The sequence below is a fragment of the Danio aesculapii genome, chromosome 13 (genome assembly GCF_903798145.1).
Source record: "Danio aesculapii chromosome 13, fDanAes4.1, whole genome shotgun sequence".
In the NCBI taxonomy this organism is placed as follows: domain Eukaryota; kingdom Metazoa; phylum Chordata; class Actinopteri; order Cypriniformes; family Danionidae; genus Danio; species Danio aesculapii.
This window is the reverse complement of record NC_079447.1, coordinates 9,961,208-9,988,925: the sequence shown is the minus strand read 5'-3', so window position 1 is coordinate 9,988,925 and position 27,718 is coordinate 9,961,208. Positions and strand designations below refer to the sequence as shown.

Genomic DNA, 27,718 nt, shown 5'->3' with positions numbered 1-27,718 from the left:
TCCATTGAAATTATCTATATTTTACAAACAAGCTTTATTGGCCTTTAATTATTTTCCCCCTAACAAGTATATTATTTGCAATAATAGATGTATTCAATGTAAAAATAAATCTTCCAAAATTGGTATGAAAATGAGACTGTATTAGTTATTGTATAATTTATTATCTTACTGTAAATTTTTAGATAAATTTGGTTTTCCAGTTACTCCAAAGGAGTATGCTATTGTATTTGATGCCATATCTCAACAGCTTCTTCGTTTTATAAGACAGTATGGAACTGAATCTTTGGAAGGAAATATGTTAAAAGAAAACCTTTTTTTTTTTTTTTTAGGAAATATTGATATTATCAAACAAAGTTATACTAATACAGGTGATACAGTTACATATAATAATTCAAAATAGACCAATGTATTAATAATTATAAATTTGAAAACAAGCTTGGCGTTCTTATGAAATATCTTGTATAAATAACAAAGTAAAAGAAGTAAAATTTATCATTGTAGTGTAGATATCCAGCTAAAGAGGTTTTGGAGAGATTTAATTTGGATATTGATTATTCCTGCGATGTTTGTTGCATGAAAAAGGAATCTATTGTCCATATTTTGTGTGAATGTACTGTATATTTTCTGGGTGGATGTGGAAAATTTTCTTAGAAGGAAAAAAAATATTGTATTTAAGTTGCAAAATTTTGATGCCACAAATTTACATTCCTAGTATAACAGTTTATTATTTTCAGAAAGTTTTATATACATAAAAAATGGACTGGATCAAAGCCAAATTTGGTTCATTTTCTTCAAGAGACTAAGAATTACTGCACAAGTGAATAAAAAAGCAAAGAAGACTTGTGATATTCTTAATGAATATAAGACTTTTTAATTACTAAATGTTTTTTATGTACACTCTGGTATATTGTTTGTATATTACTGTATAATTCTGTATTTGTTGTTAATAAAAATAATAATAATAAAAAAATTATGTCATTTGCTCATGCAGAAGAGCTATTAATGAGTTAGTTTAGTGAGTCATCTTTGTTAGTAGTGTTTTATTATTTAACTTTGTCCAATATTTCTTTCAAACTAGTTCTGATTAAATGTTTTTGGTAATGTGTAGCGAAATAATTATTAAATATTTTAATATTATTAATTAATCCATTAATTAATTAAAGTGGTGCATTGAAGTAAATCGGGATGTCTCGATTAGATTTTTTTGCCTCCGAGTCCAAGTCATTTGATTTTGAGTATTTACCGATACCAAAACCCGATGCGATACTTCTATAATACATAAAAAAAAAGAATAAAGAAGAGCAAAGAAAAGGATTCAGGATGTTCCTTATTTTAACATTCCGCAACTCTGTTAACAAACCAGTCAAAACAATCAAGTAATAAATAACATTATTTCTTCAGTTTTAGACTTTAGTGCAACAGTAAATATAAAAAAAAATCTAATATAAAAACAAATCGCATCTCTGCTTAAAATACCCGGCAGGCAATCCCAAGATTACATATCTCACAGTTTGCTATGGCACTAGTCATCAACTTTATAATACCTCCAGACCGCAGACATATTCCCGCTTTCCACTTCAAGCTGCTTCCGTGTTTTACTTTGCCAGCATTTAACCAATAGCGTCTCTGCAACAAAGTGATGTCATACTGCACATGTTGCCCTTTCTGTGTGAAGCCAAGAAAGAGGTCTAACTCTGTGCCACCACATAACTATAGATGTGCTATAAAATAATGAGAATATATGAGTCATGATCGGGAGGTAACGTCCGATTCCAGTGAAGTCTGAAACCTCGTGATCGAACCCTATTTCAGATCACGTGATCAGATCTGGACATTAGTAGTAAACACTCATCTTTATGTATCTATGGAAATTTATTACTTCTGCAGAGCAATTTCTAATAATTTTCTAAATATTTTTAACACTATTTTTTTGAAAATGGTTTACTTGTGGTATATAGAGAACACTTTGTTTAAAATACCACACTGTTTTTTTATTAATTAATTACTTTTATTCATTTATTTAAATTCTTTCTCGCATGCTTTTAAAATGCAGACAAAGATCAGTTTCATTCACACTTCAGACGACTAGAGTTTTGCACCGTGTCCCTTTTCAGATTCACAGTTTTATCATTCTGGTCATAGTTCATCAGGTTCAGCATTTGTGAACTGAACACTAGAGAGATTTTGGTTGGGAGTTGTCGTAACAGTTTTCATCTGATACCCACTGATAGCATCAATCGCCAGTGGAAAGGCACCTCCTGCCTTCACACATGCAAGCTATCAGGTTATGCAAATTTAAACTTGCTGTTCCTGTCTACTATGATACCACAATGTAAAGGTCCACATTTCAGGAAAAACATGCAAATACTGTCATTCAAAGACAAACATAAACATTGTCCTGCTCTTTAGAAATACTGCACTGTCACAGTTGCAGATTATGCAGCATACACAATTGTTTGAAATTAGTAGTAATAGTAATTTAAAAGGAGACATATACAGTAAGTGCTGTCCAATAATTGTCTTAAGTATTTAAAATTTTACACTTTGCTTAAAATATGCACTAAAATATTAGCAATAAATGAGGATGCTTGAGTTTTGTTTTGTTTTATTCCTTATAACAATTTGCGGTGATCTACAGATGAAATTATTATTAGAATTATTAGTGATGTTTAACAGAGCAAGCCAAGAAAATTTTCACAGTATGTCTGATAATATTTTTTCTTCTGGAGAAAGTCTTATTTGCTTTATTTCAGCTAGAATAAAAGCAGTTTTTAATTTTTAAAAGCCATTTTAAGGTCAAAATTATTAGCCTCTTTAAGCTATATATTTTTTGATAGTCTACAGAACAAACCATAATTATACAATGACTTGCCTAATAACCCTAACCTGCCTAGTTAACCCAATTATCCTAGTTAAGCCTTTAAATGTCACTTTAAGTTGTATAGAAGTGTCTTGAAAAATATCTAGTCAAATATTATTTACTGTCATCATGGCAAAGATAAAATAAATCAGTTATTAGAAATGAGTTATTAAAACTATTATGATTAGAAATGTGTTGAAAAAAAATATTTTGCCGTTACACAAAAATTGGGGGAAAAAATAAACAGGGGGCTAATAATTCTGACTTCAACTGTATGTAGGTGACGCCAGATTATATATTTTTTAGAATTTCTGACCTCAAGACTCCAGCTTTGATTCTTGGAGATTTTTTTTGCTACTCAAACCTCCTCCTAAAAGTGTGGAAACTATTTTAACTAAATATTTAGTCAGAAACGTGGCTAATTCGTACAAAATTATTAGATTTTTCACCGTTTTTTTTTTTTTTTTTTTTTTTTTTTTTTTTACAGAGTTTTCCCCTATTTTTATTAAATGTCCAACATATCCAACAAGTCACAGAGAAAACAAATATTATTTATAATGCCATATAAAATAATATTAAGTGTCCAACAGTGAAGATAAATTGTTATCAAGGTATTTCTCCATCATGAGTTGTTTTTCTTATTTTTTGTTATGTCCAACAATAGAATGTATTTAAGGTACAGTTCAGTTAAAATGAAAAAAAAAGAAAACTGAAAGAATTGATAAAGTTAGTGACCCCTTAAATTTTCTTAAACATCAGAACTCGTTAATATATAAAATTTAAAAAATGTTTTATAAAAAAAAAAAAAAAGGCTTTTTTACTGCTTATTTGTCAACTATATACACAGCCTGACAAAAATATTGTCGCCCATTCAAGTTTTAAGAACAACAAATTATAACTTGACTTCTGGTTAATAATTTGGTGTCAGAAGTGGCTTATATGAAGGAAAAAGGCCTCTAGATTACACTTATTTTACCAAAATAAAATATGATCATGCCTTGATTTTTAATGATTTAATTAGGACAGTAAGGTCTGACTTTGCTTAGACAAAAGTCTTGTCACTTAACAGAAATAATGTCCAGTATAGAATATAAAGTCATGGTGCAGTGGAAAAAGAATGAATATTGTGTCTGACTCCCATGAGCTTGGAGGACTGCATCCATACATCTCTGAATGACTCTAATAATTTATTAATAAAGTCATCTGGAATGGCAAAGAAAGCATTCTTGCAGGACTCCCAGAGTTCATCAAGATTCTTTGGATTCCTTCATCTTACCCTAAACACGCTCAATAATGTTCATGTCTGGTGACTGGGTGGGCTAATCCTGGAGTACCTTAACCTTCATTGATTTCAGGAACTTTGATGTGGAAGCTGAAGTGTGAGATGGAGCGCTATCCTGCTGAAGAATTAGCCCTCTCCTGTGGTTTGTGATGTAATGGGCAGCACAAATGTCTTGATACCTCAGGCTGTTGATGTTGCCATCCACTCTGCAGATCTCTCACACACCCCCATGCTGAATAAAACCCCAAACCATGATTTTTCCTTCATAAAACTTGACTGATTTCTATGAGAATTTTGGGTCCATGTGGGTGCTAATAGGTCTTCTGCAGTGTTTTTGATGATTGGTATGCAGTTCAATTAATCAGAAAAATCTCCTTACTGCCACTTTTCCAAATGTTCATCTAGAAGTCAAGTTATTATTTGTTGCTCTTACAACTGGGATCAACGACAAGACTTTTGTCAGGTAGTGTACATATGCTATAACAAGTTGCACAATGTTTTCCCAAAATATGGAGTGTTTATAAGAAAGTGTCTGGTGCATATGAACAGGAAAGTGTGTTTCCTACAAGTGGTTTGTCAAGCCCACTCACCAGCATTCCTAAGGGTTAAAAATTAGTGGAGGACACTTAATATATTTGTCCTTTTAGATTTTTCTACTTATTAAAAGTATTTTTAAAGTATTGCTGCTTGTGATCTACTTCCACAGACATCCACCACAGTTTGGGTGCGTATAATTGATGAAAATGATAACGCACCGGAGTTTCCGGAGGAAGAGTACGTGACGGAGCTCAGAGAGGGACCAAACACTGTAGGAGCCATAATCGCCACGGTAACTGCCATCGACCCGGATGAAGGACTCAATGGAACCATCCGTTATGCCATCTCTAAGGGCAACCTGGCACAGACCTTTCAGATCAATACCGTAACGGTGAGGATGACACAACAATCCAGAGCTGTATTGTTGGAGACATTGTTTGCTTGTGTACATAAATCAGCCAAATAATTATGTTTTAAAGTACTTGATTTACTTTTACTTTTTTTTTTACCCAAACAGGCGTTTTTTTTTCTTTATTTAAAATGTTAAAACATTACACAGATAATGAATTTACATAACTACTTTCATTCAGACATACAAAATTTGCACATTTCACAGATAACAAATTTGCATAATAGCCCAGTGAAACCTCACCTTTGATATCCATTTGAAAAGTGAGTTTGAAAATGCCATAATAAATGTAAACAATACTAACAAATACTAAAATAAAGGCTGATATTGACCAAAAATACTACATGTACTGACATATGCATACTACATAGAGTGTATGAATTATTAGCCCCCTTTGATTTTTTTTTTTATTTTTTTTTTTATATTTCCCAAATAATGTTTAACAGAGCAAGGAAATTTTCACAGTATGTCTGATAATATTTTTTCTTCTGGAAAATTTTTTATTTGTTTTATTTTGACTAGAATAAAAGCAGTTTTTAATTTTTTAAAGCCATTTTAAGGTCAATATTATTAACCCCTTTAAACTATATGTTTTTTTTGATAGTCTACAGAACAAACCATCATTATACAATAACTTGCCTAAATACCCTAACCTGCCTAGTTAACCTAATTATCCTAGTTAAGCCATTAAATGTCACTTTAAGCTGTATAGAAGTGTCTTGATAAATATCTAGTCAAATATTATTTACTGTCATCATGGCAAAGATGAAATAAATCAGTTATTAGAGATGAGTTATTAAAACTATTATGTTTGGAAATGTGTTGAAAAAAAATCTTCTGTCCGTTAAACAGAAATTGGGGGAAAAAATAAACAGGGGGGCTAATAATTCTGACTTCAACTGTACATACTCCATCCTGGAGTGGACATTCATCCAAAAAATCCACTCCTTCATCTGTGTGTTGATTGTGTGTGTTTGTGTGTTCACAGGGTCAGATCGTGGTCGTTAGTGCGCTGGATTACGAGATCAGTAATGGTCACTATGTGCTGACGGTCACAGCCACAGATCAGTGTCCGATACCTCTGCTCAGACTGACCTCCAGCACCACAGTGAGTTCATATTCACACATTCATGTTTAATAGTATTTCACTTTTCACAATAATTATCATTTCAAAGCAGCTTTACAAAAGGTGGTGCACATTATTGCATTACAATTTAATTCAGAGAAGTAAAGGTTATTAGTTACCATAACTTTGTTAGTTATAAATAATGTTATCTAGTAACTACTAGCTTTTAACAGTTAAAGTTATTATAAATAAACATAGTTAACCTGCAGTTACAGCGGGGAAAATAAGTATCGAATACGTCACGTTTTTTCCTGGGAGTAATGTTTCTAAAGGAGCTGTTGACATGTACATTCAATACAAACATAAAAATAAAACAAAACAAAAAAATCTGAAACATTAGTTATGTGTAATAACGATGGAATGACACAAGGAGAAAGTGCCGAACGACTGAAACGTATTTAATACATAAATAAAGACTTTTTTGGTGATGGCAGCTTAAAGACGCCTCTCATATTAGAATGAAGTCACGTGAATTGCTCAGGTGTGAGTTTTTCACAGACTTTAATAGAGTGTAAAAAACCTTGATGGTTCTGTGGGTCTCTATCAAATCTGAGCTTTAATTTGTATTTTATATTGGATTTAAGTCAGGTGATTGGCTGGGCCATTCTACAGCTTGATTTTCTTTCTCTGAAAGCTTTTGAGAGTTTTGTTGGCTGTGTTTTGGATCATTGTCTTGCTGAAATGTCCACCCTGGTTTAACCTTCATCATCTTGATAATGTAGATGTTGGACTGAAGCAGCTGATATTGATTTACAATAGCTACGATTACATCCACCTATTTTTTTTGTGCATTTTGGATATTCGCATTAAAAACTGGTTGATGGAAACGCCAAGATGTGCATCAATTTTGAAAATGTGCACAAAAAACGTATGAGCATAACCGAGTAGGTAAACTTTTATTCGATAAGAAAAGACGCGAATAAACTGCGATGAAAACACTTTTACTGTACAAATTCCAGTATGCGCATTAAAAAAAGCCAGGTAATTTTGTTATGACATCATGTGATGATAAAAATGTATGTGAATGGATAAACCAGCAGGCTGAGCACATTGTAAATCATCTGAAATGTTGTTTTGGTCATTCTAAAACGCCGTAACCATTTCAGTATTAGTGTTATTATATTATTAATGACTTCCAGAATCAAAAGTGTCTGTGCTCCGCATCTCACGCCTTCAAACGGCACCGTGCGTTCACTGCGTGTCAGGATTGCGTTCATTTATTAAATGAATAAAAGATTAACGCAGCTTCTCCTATCGCAGCAAATTTCATTTTTACTTTTGATATTTGGCGGCAGATTATCAGGAAGTGACGATTTTGCTCGCCTTGACTCGTTGGATGGAAACGTGCTTTATTCGCACATCTTTTATGCAATATTACAGTTTTGGGCTTAAAGCTAATTTGTATTTTTGGATGTAAACATAGTTAATGACGAAGGGCAGAGGATTGCTGAAGAACTACTGAAAGATTTCAGCTGCTGTCTGGGCTTTCACTGCCTTTCTACACCTCGCTTTCTTCATGTGTTCAATACTTTTTACACATTTCTGTTCATTTTATTACACATAACTTCACTTATAAACTAATTAGATTTGTTTTCTTTTCATATATGGATTTCTTTGGTTGTTACCAACATCTGGTCAAAATTTCAAGCCTTAGAAAGCTTTAGAAATATGTTTTCTGAGAAAAACGGTGACATGTTCAATACTTATTTCTCCCTCTGTTTATAGTATATAGATGATGTCTGTGTACATGTTTAAAGAAGTCCTTGTCGATAACATATCCACACACTGTCCTGTCCTTCAGGTCCTAGTGAATGTGATAGACGTCAACGATAACCCACCCATCTTCCTGAGGCCATTCGAGGGTCCGTTTGAGATCACAGAAGGTCAGCCGGGCCCTCGTGTCTGGACTGTCAAAGCTACAGATGCTGATTCGGGATCCAATGGAAAAGTGGAGTACAGCATCACCGCAGGGGACCTGAAAAGTGTGTGTCTGTGCTGGACAGCTCAGATTTATTCAGAAAAATGAATATTGTTGTTGTGGTTGTTTTCACAAAATGCAAAACTGATCTTCCTATCTCTCTTTATTTGATCTCTTTGCCAGATGAGTTTGTAATTTCCTCAGTCGAGGGAGAGTTGAGAGTGAGGAAAGACATTGAGCTTGACAGAGAAACGATTGCCTATTACAACATAACTATTACTGCCAAAGATTTGGGAACGCCTGCGCTCAATGCTACGGTATGCAAAGCACACCCACATCTCACTTCATAATTCACTACACACTAAATGATGAACTGATGGGTAAGTGCATACTTCTGAGTGTGCGGAAAGGCAGCATGCCAGCGTTGGGACACACAATTACTTCTTGATGACAGACACACAAATTGCAGTTGTGTTTAAGCTAAATTAATTACAGATCCATTGGTAATAAAATTAGTTTGATGCTTATGTTTTCAAACATACTGTATTTTTTTTTCGAGAGTCTACAGTATTATTCCAGCCAAGTTACATGTGCAATTTAAGTTGGAATTATCCCATGTCCCATAATTAATTTGATGTTTTTTTTTCTCTGTTAGGTGGTAGTGGGCATTCTGGTGTTGGATATCAATGATAATGACCCCATCCTGCTCAACTTACCGGCTAACACCAGCGTGAGTGAAGGAGCCCCGGTCCAAACCTTCATCATACAAGTACGAGCACAAGACTCAGACAGCGGCCGCAACGCTCTCCTCACATACAGCATCACTGCCGGAAACACCGATGGAGCATTTTACATTAATGAGACGGTAAGACAAATAGGATCAAAAGAAATATTCAAACGAATCATCAGTCCAAGGCACAGAAAAAAAGTGACTTCCTGACAAAAGTCTTGTTGTCGATCCCAGTTGTAAGAGCAATAAATAATAACTTGACTTCTAGTTGATCATTTGGAAAAGTGGCAGTAAGTAAATTTTTCCGATGAATTGAACTGCATCCCAATCATCACAAATACTGCAGAAGACCTATTGGAACCCACATGGACCCAAGATTCTCACAGATATCAGTCAAGATTGGTGAAGGAAAAATCATGGTTTGGGGTTTCATTCAGTATGGGGGTGTGCGAGAGATCTGCAGAGTGGATGGCAACATCAACAGTCTGAGGTAGTGATATTGATTCCTTAGCCTGAGGAAGTGATTTGAGTCATTGCAGAGATGTATGGATGCAGTCCTCCAAGCTCATTCCAATTCATTCTTTTTCCACTGCAGCATGACTTTATATTCTATACTGGACATTATTTCTGTTGAGTGACAAGACTTTTGTCTAAGCAAAGTCAGACCTTACTGTCCTAATTAAATAATGAAAAATCAAGGCATGATCATATTTTATTCTGGTAAGTGTAATCTAGAGGGCTTTGCCTTTCATATAAGCCACTTTTGATACCAATCGATCAACTACAAGTCAAGTTATCATTTTTTTCCCTAAAACTTGGATAGGCGACAAGGCTTTTGTCAGGTAGTGTATTTAAATAACTATAAACTTATTATAACAATTATAATACAATAATAATAATTTTCTTGGGATTTTTTTTTTTTCTCCCATATTGTTGAAATAGTTTTTTTTTTCATTTTTGCATTGCCTATTGCATTGACTATTGGAAATCACAATATATATTAAATATATATTTTCTTCCTCAATGCATTATTAATTGTTCATTTGATATTATTGTTCAAGTTATATGATTTTTTTTCACTGTGTAGACATTTTAACGTCATGTAGCATATTGATTATTTAAATGAACTCTAGATGCTCATGTACAGTTGAAGTCAAAATTTTTTGCCCTCCTGTGAATTTTTTCTTTCTTTTTTTAAATTATTTCCCAAATTATATTTAACAGAGCAAGGAAATTTTCGCAGTATGTCTGATAATATTTTTTCTTCTGGAGAAAGTCTTATTTGTTTTATTTCGGCTAGAATAAAAGCAGTTTTAATTTTTTTTAAAAAACATTTTAAGGTCAAAATTATTAGCCCCTTTAAGCTATATTTTTTCAATTGTCTACTGAACAAACCATCGTTAGACAATAAAGCCTAATTTCCCTAACTTGCATAGTTAACCTAATTACCCAAGTTAAGCCTTTAAATGTCACTTTAAGCTGAATACTAGTATCTTGAGAAATATCTAGTAAAATATTCTGTACTGTCATCATGGCAAAGATAAAATAAATCAGTTATTAGAAATGAGTTATTAAAACTATTATTTAGAAATGTGTTGAAAAATTCAAAATTTTGGGAAAAAATGGGGAAAAAATACAGTGGGGCTTCAGCTGTATGTTTTGAAAATAAACAGTCATATGATAGTAGACTGATGTCTTTCCTCCAGTCAGGTGTGGTTCAGGTGAACAGGCCGCTGGACAGAGAGAGAGTTGCTGAATACAGCCTTACCATCACTGTCAAAGACAACCCAGACAACCCTCGCATCGCACGCAGGGTAAACACTATACAATATATCTGACTGAATTTGAGTTTCACTAAATGGGATGCTCAGATGAAGCATTCTCTCTCACTCTCTCTCTCTCTCTCTCTCTCTCTCTCTCTCTCTCTCTCTCTCTCTCTCTCTCTCTCTCTCTCGCTCTCTCTCTCTCCCTCTCTATCTCTCTCTGTGCAGGATTCAGAGTTGTTGACTGTGACTTTGCTGGATGTGAATGACAACAGGCCCATTTTCAGCCAGTCCAGCTACAGAGGCGAGATCAGTGAAAACTCACCTACAGGTACTGAATGTTCACCACATCCTGACTCTTATTAATGAAAGATTCTCCTTACAAAGAAAAAGGTAAGATGCTTGTTAGAGTTGTGTTTTTTTAAATAGGAGTTTGTTATACAATGAAGATATTCTAGATTAGAGGTGTTCGGTTCTGTTTTTTTTGGAGTAGACTCTGATTCTTGACTCCTAATTTTGGAGTCAGTGGAATCGACTTCGCAATCGACACCATTTACATTCACTTAAAATAGCGCAAGGATTAAGCATGCTGTGTCATATCGCGCTGGTCAGAAAAAAACTGCAGTAATTCGTGAAATAGGCATAGGTTAAAAAAAAATACTTGAGCATATAGCAGCAGCCAATAGCCTAACATAACATCATTATTACATCGATAATATCGATGATAGACATCGATCCGCAAATAGTATCCGATCTGCTCCAAATTCACACACAAATATAGCCTACATATATGTTTCATTTATAACACAGCGAATTGACATTGCAGGCAGATCCAAACCAAAATGCTTTAAAGCCAAAATACAAAAGGTCTACGTGTTTTATAGGAGTTTTAAAGTGAAAGCAAACTCATCCCGCAGCACTATTATAATAGTCTAGAATGCTTGTGGTCGCGAAATTCAAAAGCAAAAGCGCATTGGTGAACATGAATTCAAAGCGGGCGCCTTTGGTGTTCATCATGCTGGAGAATGAGCATTATGACTGTAGCATGTAACTGCTTCTCTCAGAAGGATTAGAAAAAAACATACTCGACTCTGGGAGTCGATTCCTGTCCTGGAGTCGATTCCGGTACTAGGTCCAGGAATCGAGTCTTTTGGAGTCGACTCCTTATCCTTACTCTAGAATAGAGGTGTCAAATTCAGTTCCTGGAAGGCCCGCAGCCATGCAGTTTAGTTCCAACCCTGCTTCAACACACTTACCTGTAGGCTTTGAACAAGCCTGAATGACTCAATTAGTGTTCAATTACGGTTCAAATGACTCAGGTGTGTTCAATTACGGCTGAAAGTAGGGTTATGCGATTCATCAAAATTGAATCGCAACCGTGATTTTAAACCTTGCGATTAACTAACTAATCTAACTAATCGCAAGAGGCTGCTATATGAAATTCACGTTCATTTTATTTGTATATACTGTTTGCTCTAGAGAAGGGGACACCAAACTTGTTTCTGGAGGGCTGGTGTGCTGCAGATTTTAGCTCCAACCCTAATCAAACACACCTGAACAAGCTAATCAAGGTCTTACTAGGTATACTTGAAACACCCAGCCAGGTGTGTTCAGGCAAGTTGGAGCTAAACCCTGCAGGGACACCGGCCCTTCAGGACCGAGATTGGTGACCCCTGCTCTAGAGAGAAATGAGTGTTTCATTTCTGAATACTTATAAACAAATTTGAATAAATCTTTAAGTATTTTAATATCTTTTCAGTTTCTTTTTGAACACTCACTGCATTTTAGCAGTAAGAAGCTACGATACAGATTATTAAACTGACGCTTGACTACAAAATTAAATCACAAATCAAATTTAAATCGCAATATCCGTCAAAAAAAAATTGCAATTACATATTTTCCCCAAATCGCACAGCCCTAGTTTGAGCTAAACTGTGCAGAGCTGCGGCCCTCCAGGAGCTGAGTTTGACACCTGTGCTCTAGAACTTGCAGATCTCTGAACGAAAATACAATTTATTATAGCAGGTTTGCTCCTATTTTTGAAATCGGAAGATAGCAAAATTGCTCACATTTACACATTAGCTAGTTTGTAACCCAAAAGCAAGGCCAGGCTTACTTTTCTTTATCTTTTTTGCCATTTCTGGGCAAAAAAATGTTAATAAAAAAAGTGAAAAAAAAAACAGATCTATAAATTTCATTATTAATCAGTTTAGTTCACTGTTCATCATAACAATTCTGAAATTTCACAATTCTGAAATCTGATTCAGCTGGTTAGCAGTTCTAGAGAATACAATAGTCATCATTATTCAGTTCAAGAATTTCTAGGTCAAAGATTTTTTGCAGTTCAGTTGCTAATGTAATCCATACTCACAAAAAACTGCACACTCCATCCGAAGAATGAATTCTGTCTGGCCTCAAGAAGCAGCAGTGTGTGATTTATTATTCTAGTTATAAAAAATGAATTATGACTAACTTTGGCAGATGAAGTTGTGGCTAATGTAATATATAATGATGGGAAAATAAATACCACATGAATAGTGACCATCTCTCTCTCTTTCTCTCTCTTTCAATACCTCTCTCTCTTTCTCTCCCTCTCTCTCTCTCTCTCTCTCTCTCTTCATTGTTTTGAACAGTGTGAAAGGCATACAGGTTTGGTTCTGATGCTTAGTTTTATGTTTGCGGACTCTAAGGTTATTTTTTTCTAACATTGGTTTCATTTTTGGTTTCAGGTTTGCAAAAAAATTGGAAAAAAATAGCAAATTATTAATTTTGTCATAAGAAAAGCCAATGGGCGATTTATATAACAAGAAAAGAAAGAACAGAGGGTGATATTGTTGATATGTGGTGCAGGTTTTTCTAATTGAATTTCTTTCGATTTCAAATTTGATAAGAATGTCAAAAACATTGAAGAATTTGAAAATGTGTGGATTTCTAAAGATATTCTGTGCTCTGGTAAAGATGGAGAACTAATATTTTTAAATGGCTTAAGTAAAATGTACATTTGTTTGTTGTGTTTTTTAAATGGTCTGAAATAAAGTAGTAATGGTCAGTTCAATTCAATTCAATAATTGCTTTATTGGCATGACAAATGTTACAAATGTATTGCCAAAGCATTTATAAAGTTTAAATTTAAAAGAACATACAGTGCTCAGCATATATAAGTACACCCGTCACAAATCTCTCTATTAAATTCATATTTTCTATAGGAAGCTATACAATATTATATTTGTGCATATACATTAGATTAGTCAGTACTGAAGCCAAATCTGGAGCTTATATAACAAAATAGTTTACAATAACAGTGCAAAAATTCATTCATTCATTCATTTTGTTTTCGGATTAGTCCCTTTATTAATCTGGGGTCGCCACAGCGGAATGAACCGCCAATTTATCCAGCATATGTTTTATGCAGCGGATGCCCTTCCAGCTGCAACCCATCAAGCAAACTTGCTGTTTATATAACAAGATAAGAAGAATTCTATAAAAATTATGAGTGATGCAATTTTTTTTTCATAAATGTGGCTTTAATGAAGTAATATGTACTGTTATAAAAGATGTGTTGGTCTTTAATATTGTGTTGCAATAAGGTAAATCTCTCTCTCTATCTCTCCATCAGGCACTACTGTGTTGATTCTGAACGGCCCTGTGTTAGCAGAGGACAAAGACATTGGTGTGAATGCAGTGGTGAGCTACGGTCTGCTGGGAACCAGAGTGGACATCTTCTCCATTGACTCCCGCACAGGTCAGAGGTTCAACACAGAGGCTGTGGCTTATTTCTATTTATTTTCCTGTTTTTTTTTTTTTAAACTCTATCATCTTTTTAAAAATCATCATGACATATTCATGAGATATTGGTGAATCTAACAAAACTGATTCTGGAGAGTGGTTTATTGATCTACAACAAAACAGAGAGAGAGCTTTGGTGATAAATAGGGCCAGAATCTGTGGACATTTGGACTATTTTTTTTATTCAGATTTATGTGGAATGATTTTAGGAGTCTCGTAAATAAAATGTTAATATATGATATATAATATATAAAACTTTTATTTAATGTTTACAATGCAAATCCAATTAGATCCTCTTATTTGATAAACAAAGCAAGTCTCTGATATAATATATCTACTATAAGAGAGAAGATATTACTTTACAAACTGTATTGTAAATAAATCATATGAACATTTTCATATTAGTCAATAATATTACTGAAGTGAATTTATAAACTGAATAAATATAAATTTACACACATTTACACAAGTAAGTTAATAGACTCACTGAAAAATCTGCAGCTTTCTGCACATGCAGATTCCATGTTGGGCTAGTGATAACCAAGTACCACAGTACCAGTTTCTTGCTAAAAGGACAATAACTGCAGGAAAAGTTGTGATATATTTATTGTATGTGAAAGGGAATGAAGAGTGCATCCTTGCTACCTTCAAAAATTAATTATAAATTAACTAGTTATTATTTAGAACAGTTTTTTTTTTCCGTTTGCTTGAAGTAATCAGGATGAATGTACAATGTGCTTTCAGGGATAAATGCAGAGGCACGTTTTACAAAGAGTGTGCCATGGGTTGTAGTCCAAATGTGCTACAAAATCAAACCATAAGCTATAATAGCAAATAGGTTAACTAATCATTTACCAAATAAATAAATACAATGATTTCTTAAAAGCAAAGTAATTATAATAATCCTTTAAACTAAATAAGTAAATCAATAGATAGATGGAGGTAAAAAAAAAAGAGAATGAAATGGAAACATCATATCATCTGTAAGTACTAATATTGGTGACTAAATAGTGACAAAGCCGCTGGAAAGGCACATAAACAAAATATTAACGGACGAATATTAAAAGGCTAAAATACTGGACACTCAATTATCAGTAAATTATGCACATGCTCAAATGCTTATTGTCATAAATATCTAATCCACCTTGTTTACATTTTTTCCGTTTACTTATAATCGTCTCAGCATTTTAAACTGCATTTTTTCTTATTTAAAGAAACTTTTTTTAGCCCCAAGATGATTAAGGTAAAACAAAATTAACTAATAGGTATCACCCTATTTCCCCAGTTCACTTATTATATTAAGAATTTAATTCTTTGTATTACAACTATTCTAAGATTTGGTTTTAATATGCAAAGGAGGCATTATTAATATATGTGTAATTTTTACCCACTTCTAGCACACAAATCTGAACAGTGGATGAAGTCATGTTCAGAATGGCTTTTGTTGACTATTAATAAAACTGCAAAGTCTGGTATATGTAAGTGCTGCTGAAGTGATGATTTATGGGACAGTGCAGGAGAAAAAAAATAATTGTGAAAAAAGCTAAATATGTTTTGTATATATATACATATACACATACCAGTACTTCCCACAGGTTTGAGATTTACTTGCGGTGATAGCCGGATTGAAACCATTTACCCACATCACATAAATAGTGAACTATATAGGACAAACAAAACATAATAATAATAAAAAAAAAGAAATCCACTATTTCTCTTACTTTTATGCTATTCAGGAGCCATGTGCACCCACTGACAGATAAAATCTGCTTCTCTCTTAAGTTCAATGCAAACTTGAGTGCCAACGCATTTTAGATATGTATATAAAATAGCCTGTGTAATTAACATCATCAAATTAATACAATAATCAGCAAATGAGAAACAAATGACAGAAAAGGGAATAAAAACAGACAAAATCTAAAAAAAAAAAAGTACTAATGGTCTACATATATAGTCAGTTTAGACCAATCATTTTCTTCTTTCCAAGTATATAGTAAAGTTTTTCTGAGTCGTTTAGATTAAAACATTAAATATCAAATGTTTCTTTTGCTCTCATGCAAAAATGCATATGATTAACGACAGCTTTAGAAAGCGAAAGACAGGGACGAAACCCAGACGTTTTAGGAGATTTAAAAACCCCGGCCAGAGAATTTTTTTAAGTCCCAAAAAGGTGCATCTCTGTGTGTCTGCAGAGAAAGTGAGACTGTCTGTGGGAGTGTTGACAGGTCTCGCACCCACAGAGCGAAACGGATGAACGAGAGAGGATTTTCCTCTACTTAATCGATCACGGATGTTTGGTTATAATGGGCGGATACAAAATAGTGTAAAAGGATGATAATAATAGAAAATAAAAAAAATGTGTCACTAAAGATATTTGGGCGGCCGCTAATATACCTAGGTGGTTCGCCCAAGTAAGTCTATGTGTGGGAAGCACTGATATATACAATTGGAATCAAAATTATTAGCCCCCCTTTTTTTTTTTTTTTCTTTTTTAAATATTTCCCAAATGATGTTTAACAGAGCAAGGAAATTTTCACAGTATATCTGATAATAATTTTTTTTTTCTGGAGAAAGTCTTATTTTCTTTATTAGAAATAAAAGCAGTTTTTATTTTTTTTAAAACATTTTAAGGTCAAAATTATTAGCCCCTTTAAGCTATATAATTTATTGATAGTCTACAGAACAAACCATCATTTTACAATAACTTGCCTAATTACCCTAACCTGCCTAGTTAACCTAATTAACCTAGTTAAGCCATTAAATGTCACTTTAAGCTGTATAGAAGTGTCTTAATAAATATCTAGTCAAATATTATTTACTGTCATCATGGCAAAGATAAAATAAATCAGTTATTAGAAATCCGTTATTAAACTATTATGTTTAGAAATGTTTGGAAGAAATCTTCTCTCCATTAAACCGAAATTGGGGGAAATAAATAAACAGGGGGGCTAATAGTTCTGACTTCAACTGTATGTATTTAAAAGTGTTTTAATTGAAATCTAAATACAGACAAAAATTTATCAGTGCAACAAAAAGTTTTTTTTTTTTTTTTTTTTTTTTTGCAAGTGAAGAAACAATTTATGAAAAACCAGAAAGCCCAAAATCCCAAAACTGATAGTTGTAAGAAAAGAGTGTGTTTTTGCCTGCCAAGTCTTAAAACTCTTCCTCATTTTTTTCCTTTACGTATGCAGACACTTCTGCTTCTGCAATGTCAGTTCTGCATAATAACACCTACAGTTTTTCTATATTCAACTCCCACTCCCAGGTCAGGACGCTTCTCTTTCTTTCTGTCTGTAGGGGTGGTATCGGTGCGTGGGGGTGCTGTCCTGGACCGGGAGGCTTTCTCTGTCCCGCGGGTGGAGCTGTTTCTGGTCTCGGTGGATGTGGGAGGCTTAAACAGCAGCGTCCCACTCACAATCACCATCCTCGATGTAAACGACAACCCACCCGTCTTTAACCCATCCAGTTTCACTGTACGCCTGCCTGAGAACAGCCCCACAGGTGAGAGAGGCAGTGTCAGCAGGTGGATGAACTGAAGTACAGAAACCGATTTAGTCTGGTTGCTTGGTCCCCATTCAAGTGTAATAAAGTGGATGTACTAAGTTACTAAAACTTAAATGGATAGTTCACCCAAGAAAATAAAAGTTCTGTCATCATTTACTCATCCTTCCCTTGTTCCAAACCTATTTGGGTTTCTTTCTTGTGTTAAACTCAAGAGAAGATATTTTGAAGAAACTAGAAATCGGTAACCATTGTATTTGTTTTTTCTTCTATGGAAGTTAATGGTAACAGGTTTTGAGCTTTAATAAAAATAATACCTTTCATTTATGTAGCGCTTTTCTGAACACCCAAAGCGCTTTAGTTGCAAGCTAAACAACTACATTCTTGCCTAAAAAAAATCTCAAAAGTACATTATGTTGGCCAACAGCTGCAATATTTGTCAATCTGTAAAGTGTCCTCTGCTTGTTGCTGTATGTGGGCGGAGTAATACACAAGGGTAAAGGGTGAAGAGGCTGGATGAGTGCTGTTTTTTGCAGAATTTTGTCACGGCTATCAGCCAATCAGATTCAAGAACCAGACAGAACTGGGAAATCTCTGTAGACTGGTGGCGTTTCATGCCGTTCAGCCTTATAATCTTAAAATGTGAGCAAAATTTCCTGTTTTGTCATCATTTTAGACATTACATTAGAGAATCATTCAAATACTAGCTCTAAAGTGATGTTAGTGAAGTTGCAACAGTTTCTGCTGTTCTGACATCAGCTGTAGATGTGAATGAGTGGCGGAAGAAAGTAGTTCCTCTTACAAAAGAGTTTTTAGACTCTCGTGTTTGATTTTCTTTTTTATATACACGATTATGTCGTCGAACTGTTGTATAAACACAATATCACACACTTTAAATTCTGACCTACTGTAATTTACTATTAGAAGAAGGAAAAAAACTCAAGATAACAATGTTTTTATCTGACCTTATTAGAATAATAATAATACACGTTTTGCTCAAGTCCATAGGTCTTAACTCTAGTATTTGTTTTCTATGTTCAAAGTGTTCAACTGTTTGTTTTCCAGTATCGTCACATCATTAGTGGAATGTAAAAAACATTACTATCTCCCGCTGACTGCCAAGTCATGGGCTGAATAATTTCTCTTTTTTTTTTTAGCCAAAAAGCCAGATAATTGTTGTGTAATAAGGTTTAGCTTTACTAACCTTTGAGGAGACACACCTGAGCTGTGCTTCTACAGAATTCCAGAAAGGAGAAATGTATGGATTGTGCCGAATGGTAGCATCATTGACCACTAACAATCTTGTTACCTATAACTGTCAGTACGTTTTTGTGCTTTCTATTCATTTTCTATTCTAACTTGCAGGTCAAGTACAATTAAAGTATATATTGAAATGCAAAGTCAAAGTATAAATAGCAGAATTGACAAATAGATTTCCCCCTACCAGCAAATATTACTCTAACTAATCGAAACCGCCTCTAAATATAAAAGCAAACACTTACATGCTTTAACGCCATCACTAATAATTAAATCGCAGAGGAATATCTAAAAGATAATGTTAGATGTAAGAATTGTAGCTCTGACGGACACATGACGGCTTTAAATGACTGAAAAATGGCAGCGGGTGCAGGATATATGGATTTCAAGTGTCCACAATTTACACTTTGTGATCATATCTTGGTTCTGTTCTGTTGATATGTGATCCAGATATTCGTAGCTTAAAACAAATGGAAAATGATCAGTTTGTGCTGTGTTTCTATGGAGATTCCAGTATAGCTGCCATTATGGCTCATTGTATTTTAGCCTGCCAGGTCTCCACACAGGTCACGTGACTGAAAACGAGTGTTGTATTTTTATTTCTTTTTTCTCCAGGTGTGGTAGTAACTCAGCTCTCTGCCACTGATGCTGACGCTGGTTCTAACGGTTGGCTGCAGTATCGGTTAGACAGCGGTGCTCAGGATCGTTTTATTGTCGATGCTCTCTCTGGTGCTGTTCTGGTGGGCAATGCTACGCTGGACAGAGAGGAACGGAGCTCATACCGTCTGGTTGTAATAGCGACTGATCGAGGCACACCTTCACTCTCAGGGACCGCAACATTAACGGTGGTTCTGGACGATGTCAACGACTCGCGTCCTCGCTTCATACAGCCCGTCCAGACCATCAGTGTCAATGAGTCCACTCCACCTGGAGTAGTCGTAGCTACGCTAGCCGCAGAGGATCCTGATTTAAAACCCCGTCTGGAGTATTACATCATCTCTGTAGAAGCAAAGGATGATGGGAATAATGCAGTGGATGGGCTGCAGCAGTCATTTGGGATCGACTTTCACACAGGTGAGCGATTATGTGTAACAAACTACATCAGACACACAGGGACTTTCAATAAATAGTATTTGAGCAATTCCAGCATTTACAGAACATGTATTGAAACATCTGTTTATATTTTCCAAAACAACTAACCACACAGTTATGGGATCAGCAAAATATCAATCTGTAAACATTTTACAGAAAATAAACACGAGTTATGGATGCGACCAAAAAGTATGCAAGTTTACCAACACAGGCTCATTGTGGATGCTTACCCCTGTCTACATTTCTGGAGAGCGCAAATTATGTAGCCAGAGGTACGTCTGGCTGCATTTCATCCTTTTCGTGCTACCAGCTGATCGCTTACCTCTGTGTGGACGGCTTTTCCAGTGTTACCAGTTTCTCCAGTAGCTCACTGTGTTAGTCGGGGGACTTGGGATGTGGAGTGGAGTTGACCGCGACAACGGGGTTCGAGTCCGGCGAAGAACGATTCCAGATCATAAAGGTAAAGGATCATAAAGAGCTGAAAGGTCTGTTGGAGTCAAAATGACATCTATCGAGGAACTTTATCAACGACGTTGTCTGTCTAGGGCAAATTTTAAGGGATTCAACACACCCTGGCCATAGCCTGCTCACGCTCATGCCATCTGGCAGGTATTACAGAAGCTTGAGGAGCAAATCAGTGCTGTTTCGTGATAGTTTTTATCCTGTCATTATAAGACTTTTGAATAATACCATTTCTTAAACACTATCGATAGCTAGTGTAAAATAATAAATCAATAAATAGTTAAACTAGCATAAATTGTTAATATTACAACTATTCTAACTAATTATGAAATAGTTATTAAGTTATTCTCTTCAGAGATTTTTTAAATTAGGTTATATCTTATATAACTATATTTTTATATTTTTATGAAATTATAAAAGCTTGTTTATCATGTTAGGATTTTATAGTGTTTGTATAGTGATTTTTTAATGTTCTTGTTGGATCTGTTGCAACATAATTTCGTTCTGCATTACAATTTTGTGATGTTTTGAATGACAAAATAAAGGAACTGAACTGAACTGAAACCAGGTAAAACAAAAGCAAAAAAATATAAATAAATAAATTAACAACAGGCTAAAAACGTGAAATCACGCAGCTGCAGCACCTTTTCTGTTTCTAGATTGCTTTTGAAAACACTATCGGTTGGGTTTAGGGAAGAGGTGGATGGGTCAGTCAGTCAGCTGACAGTAAGCTGGCCTGGTTGGCTGAAGTGTTTATTGCGTCATCTGGTGGATATATGCGAGAAGAGGACATGTGAGAGAAATTTGAGATCATCAAAAAGCGTACACAGCGGCCTCTTGTGGATATGCAAAAACAAAAACTGCTAGCAGACGTACTTCCGGTTACGTATTTCGATGTCCCCAGAAATATAGACCTGGGTACGTATTCGCATTGAGCCTGGGTTGGAGTTTACAGTATACAAAATGCTTTGTTGAATTAACTGCACAACCCAAAAGAAAGAATGCTAATCTAAAGAATAAAACGTGGCTCTCTATTAAACAAAAATGATTGATTTTATTTTGTTTAACGTTTTTTGATTTATGAGGAAAAAGCTTCGTGTATGTGATACCTCTCCATTATGAATGTGACAGATATGAAATTTGGCACGTGCGTGAATTTGGTCAATCAAATATAATTGTTTGAAAACACTGACAGAGACATTTTTGAGCATTTTTACTGTACTGTAAAATACAATTCTGCACAAAAAAAAACTTGAAAGGGTTTCACTATTTTGTTGACAACGCAAAGGTTGACATTTGGATGGAATTGCTCATTTGTAAATTGAATTTCAATCATTTTGATCTTTGATGTAATCCAAAGATATGCGCTATAGGTGAATTGGATGAGCTAAATTAGCCGTAACATTATGTGTGTGTGTGAATGTGAGTGTATGGGTGTTTCCCATTAATGGGCTGTGGCTGGAAGGGCATCCGCTGTGTAAAACATATGCTGGAATAATTGATGGTTCATTCCGCTGTGGCGACCACTGATAAATAAGGAACTAAGCTTAAGGAAATTTAATGATCTTTGATGTGGAGATGTGTATGAGTGGCTTGATGTAGAAATATGTTTTTTGTTAGTTTATTTATGTAACTGTATTTAATTTGTAAACTTTTTTGGTATCTTGTATTAATGTATAGACTTAATTTCTGCAATCATTCGATCTTGACATTGCTAGCAGTTAACAAGTAAACCTCAAACATTTAAGCTAAGTGATAATCAATGAATGGCCGTGTGCAAAAGGATTTTAAATGCACAATGAGGATGCAAAGATCCACCTGACGCAAAGTGCATTAAAAATCCTATAACTCACTGCAGGCTGTTAATAATCCAGTTTAATCCGTGGTCATTTATCAATTTATAGACAAGTTGACAATCATTTTGGTGGAATATTCGACTAAAGTAGTGATGTTAGATCTCCTAGTCCCTGACTTTTGAGTCAGTCACAAGCAGACAGAGAGGGAGCAACAGTACAAATGACAAGGGCACATGTAATAGCTCATAGTAACATGTGCTAGCTACCTCATCGCAAATATTTTAAAACTAATTTGTGAGTTGGTTGATCTAATGAAGCACTTGTCAGCATCCTAAAGATCACACAGAGGATTAAAGACTCCGGCAACTGTTACTGAGTTGCTATGGTTGCTCTAATGTTTGAGGGAAGCGCATTTGTGAACACAACTGTGATCAAAACTGATTGGAATAACCTGTGCGTTAAACAATTTTACTGACACTTTACAGCCAATCAGAAATAAGAATTCCAACAGATCATGGGATGAGACAATTTTTACATCTTTATCTGTAATTCAGCAATCAAACCCTGTACATTTTTATTCAAAATCTATTTTCCATGTAGTAGATAAATATGATTTTTACTGAAAGAATGTGCTTTTTTTATATTATTTATTGTTTCCGTCTTTACTCTTAGGTGCTGTGTTTGTACGAAACCCCTTGAACCGAGAGCTGGTCGCCACTTTTGAGATCATAGTTTCAGTGCATGACAACGCCAGTGATGTTATTGAAATGTCTGTCAGTGTACCAAACGGTAATAACTTTTCTGTCTCTTTCATGTTTTCTTCTGTTCTGTTTCCCCTTTAAGAATAGCCATATTTTTGTATTGAGTCTTATGAAAAACCAATAAGCCTCATACTTGTTTGGAGGGGTTCATATTTGTGCACACCAAGCATGTGTGAGGCCAAATCTTTTTGGTAACTATAGTTATTATTGTGTTATAATATACACTCTCCGGCCAATTTATAAGGTACACCTGTCCAACTGCTCGTTAACGTAAATTTCTTAACAGTCAAACACATGGCAGTAACTCAATGCATTTAGGCATGTAGACATGGTCAAGATGATCTGCTGCAGTTCAAAACGAGCATAAGAATGGGAAAGAAAGGTGATTTAAGTGACTTTGTGCCAGACGGGCTGGTCTGAGTATTTCAGTAACTGCTACTGGGATTTTCACGCTCAACCATCTCTAGAATTTAAAGACAATGGTACGAAAAAGTGAAAATATCCAGTGAGCGGCAGTTCTGTGGGTGCAAATGCCTTGTTGATGCCAGATGTCAGAGGAGAATGGCTGGAGGAGGATGGCTGATAGAAAGGCAACAGTAACTCAAATAACCACTCGTTACAACCGAGGTATGCAGAAGAGCGTCTTTGAACCACAACAATTCGAACCTTGAGGCAGATGGGCTACAGCAGCAGGCTCACCAAAATTGGACAATCATCTCAGACTGGTTTCGTGAACATGACAATAAGTTCACTGTACTCAAATGGCCTCCACAGTCACCAAAACTCAATCCAGTAGAGCACCTTTGAGATGTGGTGGAATGGGAGATTTGCATCATGGATGTGCAGCCGACAAATCTGCTGCAACTGTGATGCTATCATGTCAATATGGACCAAAATCTCTGAGGAATATTTCCAGTACCTTGTTGAATCTATGCCACAAAGGATTAAGGTAGTTCTAAAGGCAAGAAGGGGTCCAATCCGGTACTAGTAAGGCGTACCTAATAAAGTGGCCAGTGATTGTGTGTGTGTGTATATATATATATATATATATATATATATATATATATATATATATATATATATATATATATATATATATATATATATATATATATATATTTGTATATAAATTTTGTAAATAAAACATTATTATTGTGTTGATATGCAATATAATTCATATCATATAAGTGCATTTTTGAGTGATTTAAGTTGCTTTTTTATTGTAATATGAAGATTTTTAAAAAAAAAAGTTTAATATGAAGGTAGCTTGACTAGAAAAAAGCATGCTAATAAACCAGCCTTGAAATATCTGTTTTATTGTTTGTTTACCTGTTTCCTGGAAATCTTAGACTCTATCATATAATTTGATTTCCCTCCACAGCCAAACTGACCATAAACGTGCTGGATGTGAATGACAACGCTCCTCGTTTCCGTCCTTTCGGGGTGGCGAACTTCTCTGAGAGCATCCTGGAGGGTGCTGTGCCTGGTACCACACTGCTGTCAGTGACGGCTGTGGATCCCGATAAAGGACCCAACGGACAGATCATCTACCAGCTCCTGAACCTGCCTCGTGGAAACTACATCAGACTTGAAGACCCATCTACAGGTTACACAAAAACATATTTGCATTTCTGGGGGAGAATTTCTTATAACACCCTGTTATATAACTATATATTCAGTCTAAATTGTGGTGTTTCAAAATCTCCACATGCAGGTAAAATTGTAGCCAATCGGACTGTGGATTTTGAGCAAGTGCAGTGGTTGAACTTCACAGTTCGTGCTCAGGATCATGGCTCGCCTCCTCGCTTCACTGAGCTTCCTGTCTATTTACGCATCATTGATGTTAATGACAACAACCCAGTTTTTCAGCAGCCGTTATATCAAGTATGTCAACACAGGCCAGAGTAAGGCTTTTCCAAAAGTCCAAAAGCTTAGGTTGAGGAAGTATTTTTAGGTGTATATGTGTATTTTTAGATGTTTAGTGTGTATATTATCATTTTATTTTTTGCAAATTTAGTACAGTCCATTATTTCAGACATACATTCTAAGCATTACAGTAGCTTTAGCATGTTAGCAATAATTAAATTTTTTTAATTGCACCATTTTGCAGTTTTTATTAATTTCATTTTTGTTGAAATGAACAATTTTTACCCATAGTTTTTGCTAACAGTTTAATTTAAAAACCAATTCTCTCTATTATTTAGTGGCTTATTGCCACCTATTATAAATATATTGGCTGTTTATTAGTTCTTATAAAGGACATATTCTGCATGATCCTTTTCTACATGCCTTAATAATTACTAATTAGCATCACATCAGGAGTTTATTGAGGCAAAAGTAATAGTTATGGTTGATTAATTGTACCTTGAAATAGAATGTGAGCCAATTTTTGTATATGCTTGAATCTGCAGAAGTCAATATTTGAGGATGTTGCACTCGGCACTATTATTGTGAGCGTGAGAGCGACAGATGCAGACTCCGGCCTGTTCTCTGTCATTGAATACGGGCTAGTAGATGGCGAGGGCAAATTTGGGATCACTCCCACTACAGTGAGTATGTGGTGAAAAAGAAAAGACAAGAGAAATGGGATATATGTATACTGTTATATATTTATAATGTTGATGTACTGTGTTTTTAGGGTGACATCTACATCTTATCCGCTCTGGACAGAGAAACCAAAGACCGCTACACTCTCACAGCCTACGCCAGGGACAATCCCGGCGGCAGCCCCAATAACCGCAGAGAAAACTCTGTTCAGGTACGAACAGTCTATGGATAATCAGGCAAAAAGGAAATTTCTAGCGGTTTAAAGGAGCACTCCGGTTGTTATAAAAATAGACTTAACTTTAGAGTTACATTATTAAGTTTTACCATTTTTAACCCATTTACTGATCTCCAGGTCTGAGCACTTTTAGCTTAGCTTAGCATAGATCATTTAATTGGATTAGACCATTAGCATCTCATTTAAAAAATAGTAAAGAGTTCTGATAATTTTCCTATTTTCAGTGATACTGTGCAGCAGCTGAAAATAGTCCCCAGGACCAAGCCCTATACTTGGAGTACCACTTAAAATCTGCATAGTATTATGCACGTTATGATATCGCCATGTACGATGCGATCCTGGAACCCAAATTTTGTTGGAAAATGTAATCCATACCTATTCCCTAGCCCTAAACCCAACCATAACTGTAAATTATTCCCAAAATCAGAGAGGAGTAATAGTTGGATAACACCCATCTACAAGTGCATAAACCTAACTGTAAGCCTAATTTAACATAAACGGTAAACGTATCCCTTAATTCTGATTGGCTGATTGGAATGTTGTTCCAGGATCAACATAGATGTAGGAACATGTCCTACTTGGTGAAATCAGGTTAGAGGTCAGAATTTTGTGCCTTTTCTGTCCGTCTTAGTACAAAGAGTCAATCGTTAAATGTCGAATTATTAACGAAAATGTATTTATTTTTAAAATTCATTCATTCATATTCTTTTCGGCTTAGACCCTTTATTAACCTGGGGACGCCACAGCGGAATGAACCGCCAACTTATCCAGCTTATTTTAGTATACCAAAGAGCTTGATTAGCTGGTTCAGGTGTGTTTAACTGAGGTTGAAACTAAAATATGCAGGACAACTGCCCTCCAGGACCGAGTTTGGAATGACCCATTTTCACTGTGTGGTACAGTGTGGTACGAGTCACCTTTATCAGGCTTGTGTTTCTACTGCCAAAAGGTTGTCAATGGTGGGTGTGGTCGATGACAGAAAGTTTCAATTGACGTCATTCTCGCTCGAGGAAAAGTCAAAGTAAAGCTGTACGGGCCGTTCACATATCATTTAAGAAGCACTTCTCACAAAACAGATGCTTTATACACACAAATACTACTCTTTCTATGAACCTAATGTGATTGTACCTGCAGATCAATGATAGTGTGAAATAGCCTACTGTAATGTCTGCAGTTATATAAAATAAATAAATGGAACATATATGAACACATACTGACCCTTACAGTCTCAGATATGTTACCAATTACAGAAAAACTACACATAGCATACATTTAACCCTTATTTGTCTTCGAAAACAACATGCAATATAGCCCACAGTCAGTGCAAACCTCTCATCTGTATCTTTAATCTTCGCCAGCACGTGTTCCGAGTTTCCGAGTTCATAGTAGTCCAGAAGGTGAGGATAGCAGTTAAACATGGCAGTTTGTTCATGTTTGTCTGTTGTCATGTTTGTCTGTTTCTGAAAGGATCGGATGTCAGAAGCACTTCAATAATCATTCGCATGTTGTTATCATCAGCTCAAGAACTTTGTCATTTCAATCATAGATGTGTGGTTTGTAATGTAATGGGCAGCACAAATGTCTTGATACCTCACGCAAGCGAGCGCACGCAATAAAGTGAAACCACTCGTGCTTTAGACAGCCTTGTAAACAACT

The 27,718-nt window shown here is 35.2% G+C and overlaps 1 protein-coding gene across 1 annotated transcript in view; it reads left to right on the top strand.

The window, feature by feature from the left end:
- The window catches only part of cdh23 (cadherin-related 23), a 475,220-nt gene that overhangs the window by 415,682 nt on the left and 31,820 nt on the right, over positions 1 to 27,718 (top strand). The window contains exons 33-47 of the mRNA XM_056471434.1: positions 4,849 to 5,070; positions 6,077 to 6,196; positions 8,016 to 8,196; positions 8,316 to 8,449; positions 8,788 to 8,997; positions 10,569 to 10,676; positions 10,854 to 10,956; positions 14,242 to 14,367; positions 17,709 to 17,912; positions 19,785 to 20,243; positions 23,192 to 23,308; positions 24,662 to 24,886; positions 24,995 to 25,164; positions 25,692 to 25,829; positions 25,919 to 26,038. Of these exons, the coding sequence (XP_056327409.1) occupies positions 4,849 to 5,070; positions 6,077 to 6,196; positions 8,016 to 8,196; positions 8,316 to 8,449; positions 8,788 to 8,997; positions 10,569 to 10,676; positions 10,854 to 10,956; positions 14,242 to 14,367; positions 17,709 to 17,912; positions 19,785 to 20,243; positions 23,192 to 23,308; positions 24,662 to 24,886; positions 24,995 to 25,164; positions 25,692 to 25,829; positions 25,919 to 26,038 (2,637 nt within the window). The remainder of the gene's footprint in view (positions 1 to 4,848; positions 5,071 to 6,076; positions 6,197 to 8,015; positions 8,197 to 8,315; positions 8,450 to 8,787; positions 8,998 to 10,568; positions 10,677 to 10,853; positions 10,957 to 14,241; positions 14,368 to 17,708; positions 17,913 to 19,784; positions 20,244 to 23,191; positions 23,309 to 24,661; positions 24,887 to 24,994; positions 25,165 to 25,691; positions 25,830 to 25,918; positions 26,039 to 27,718) is intronic.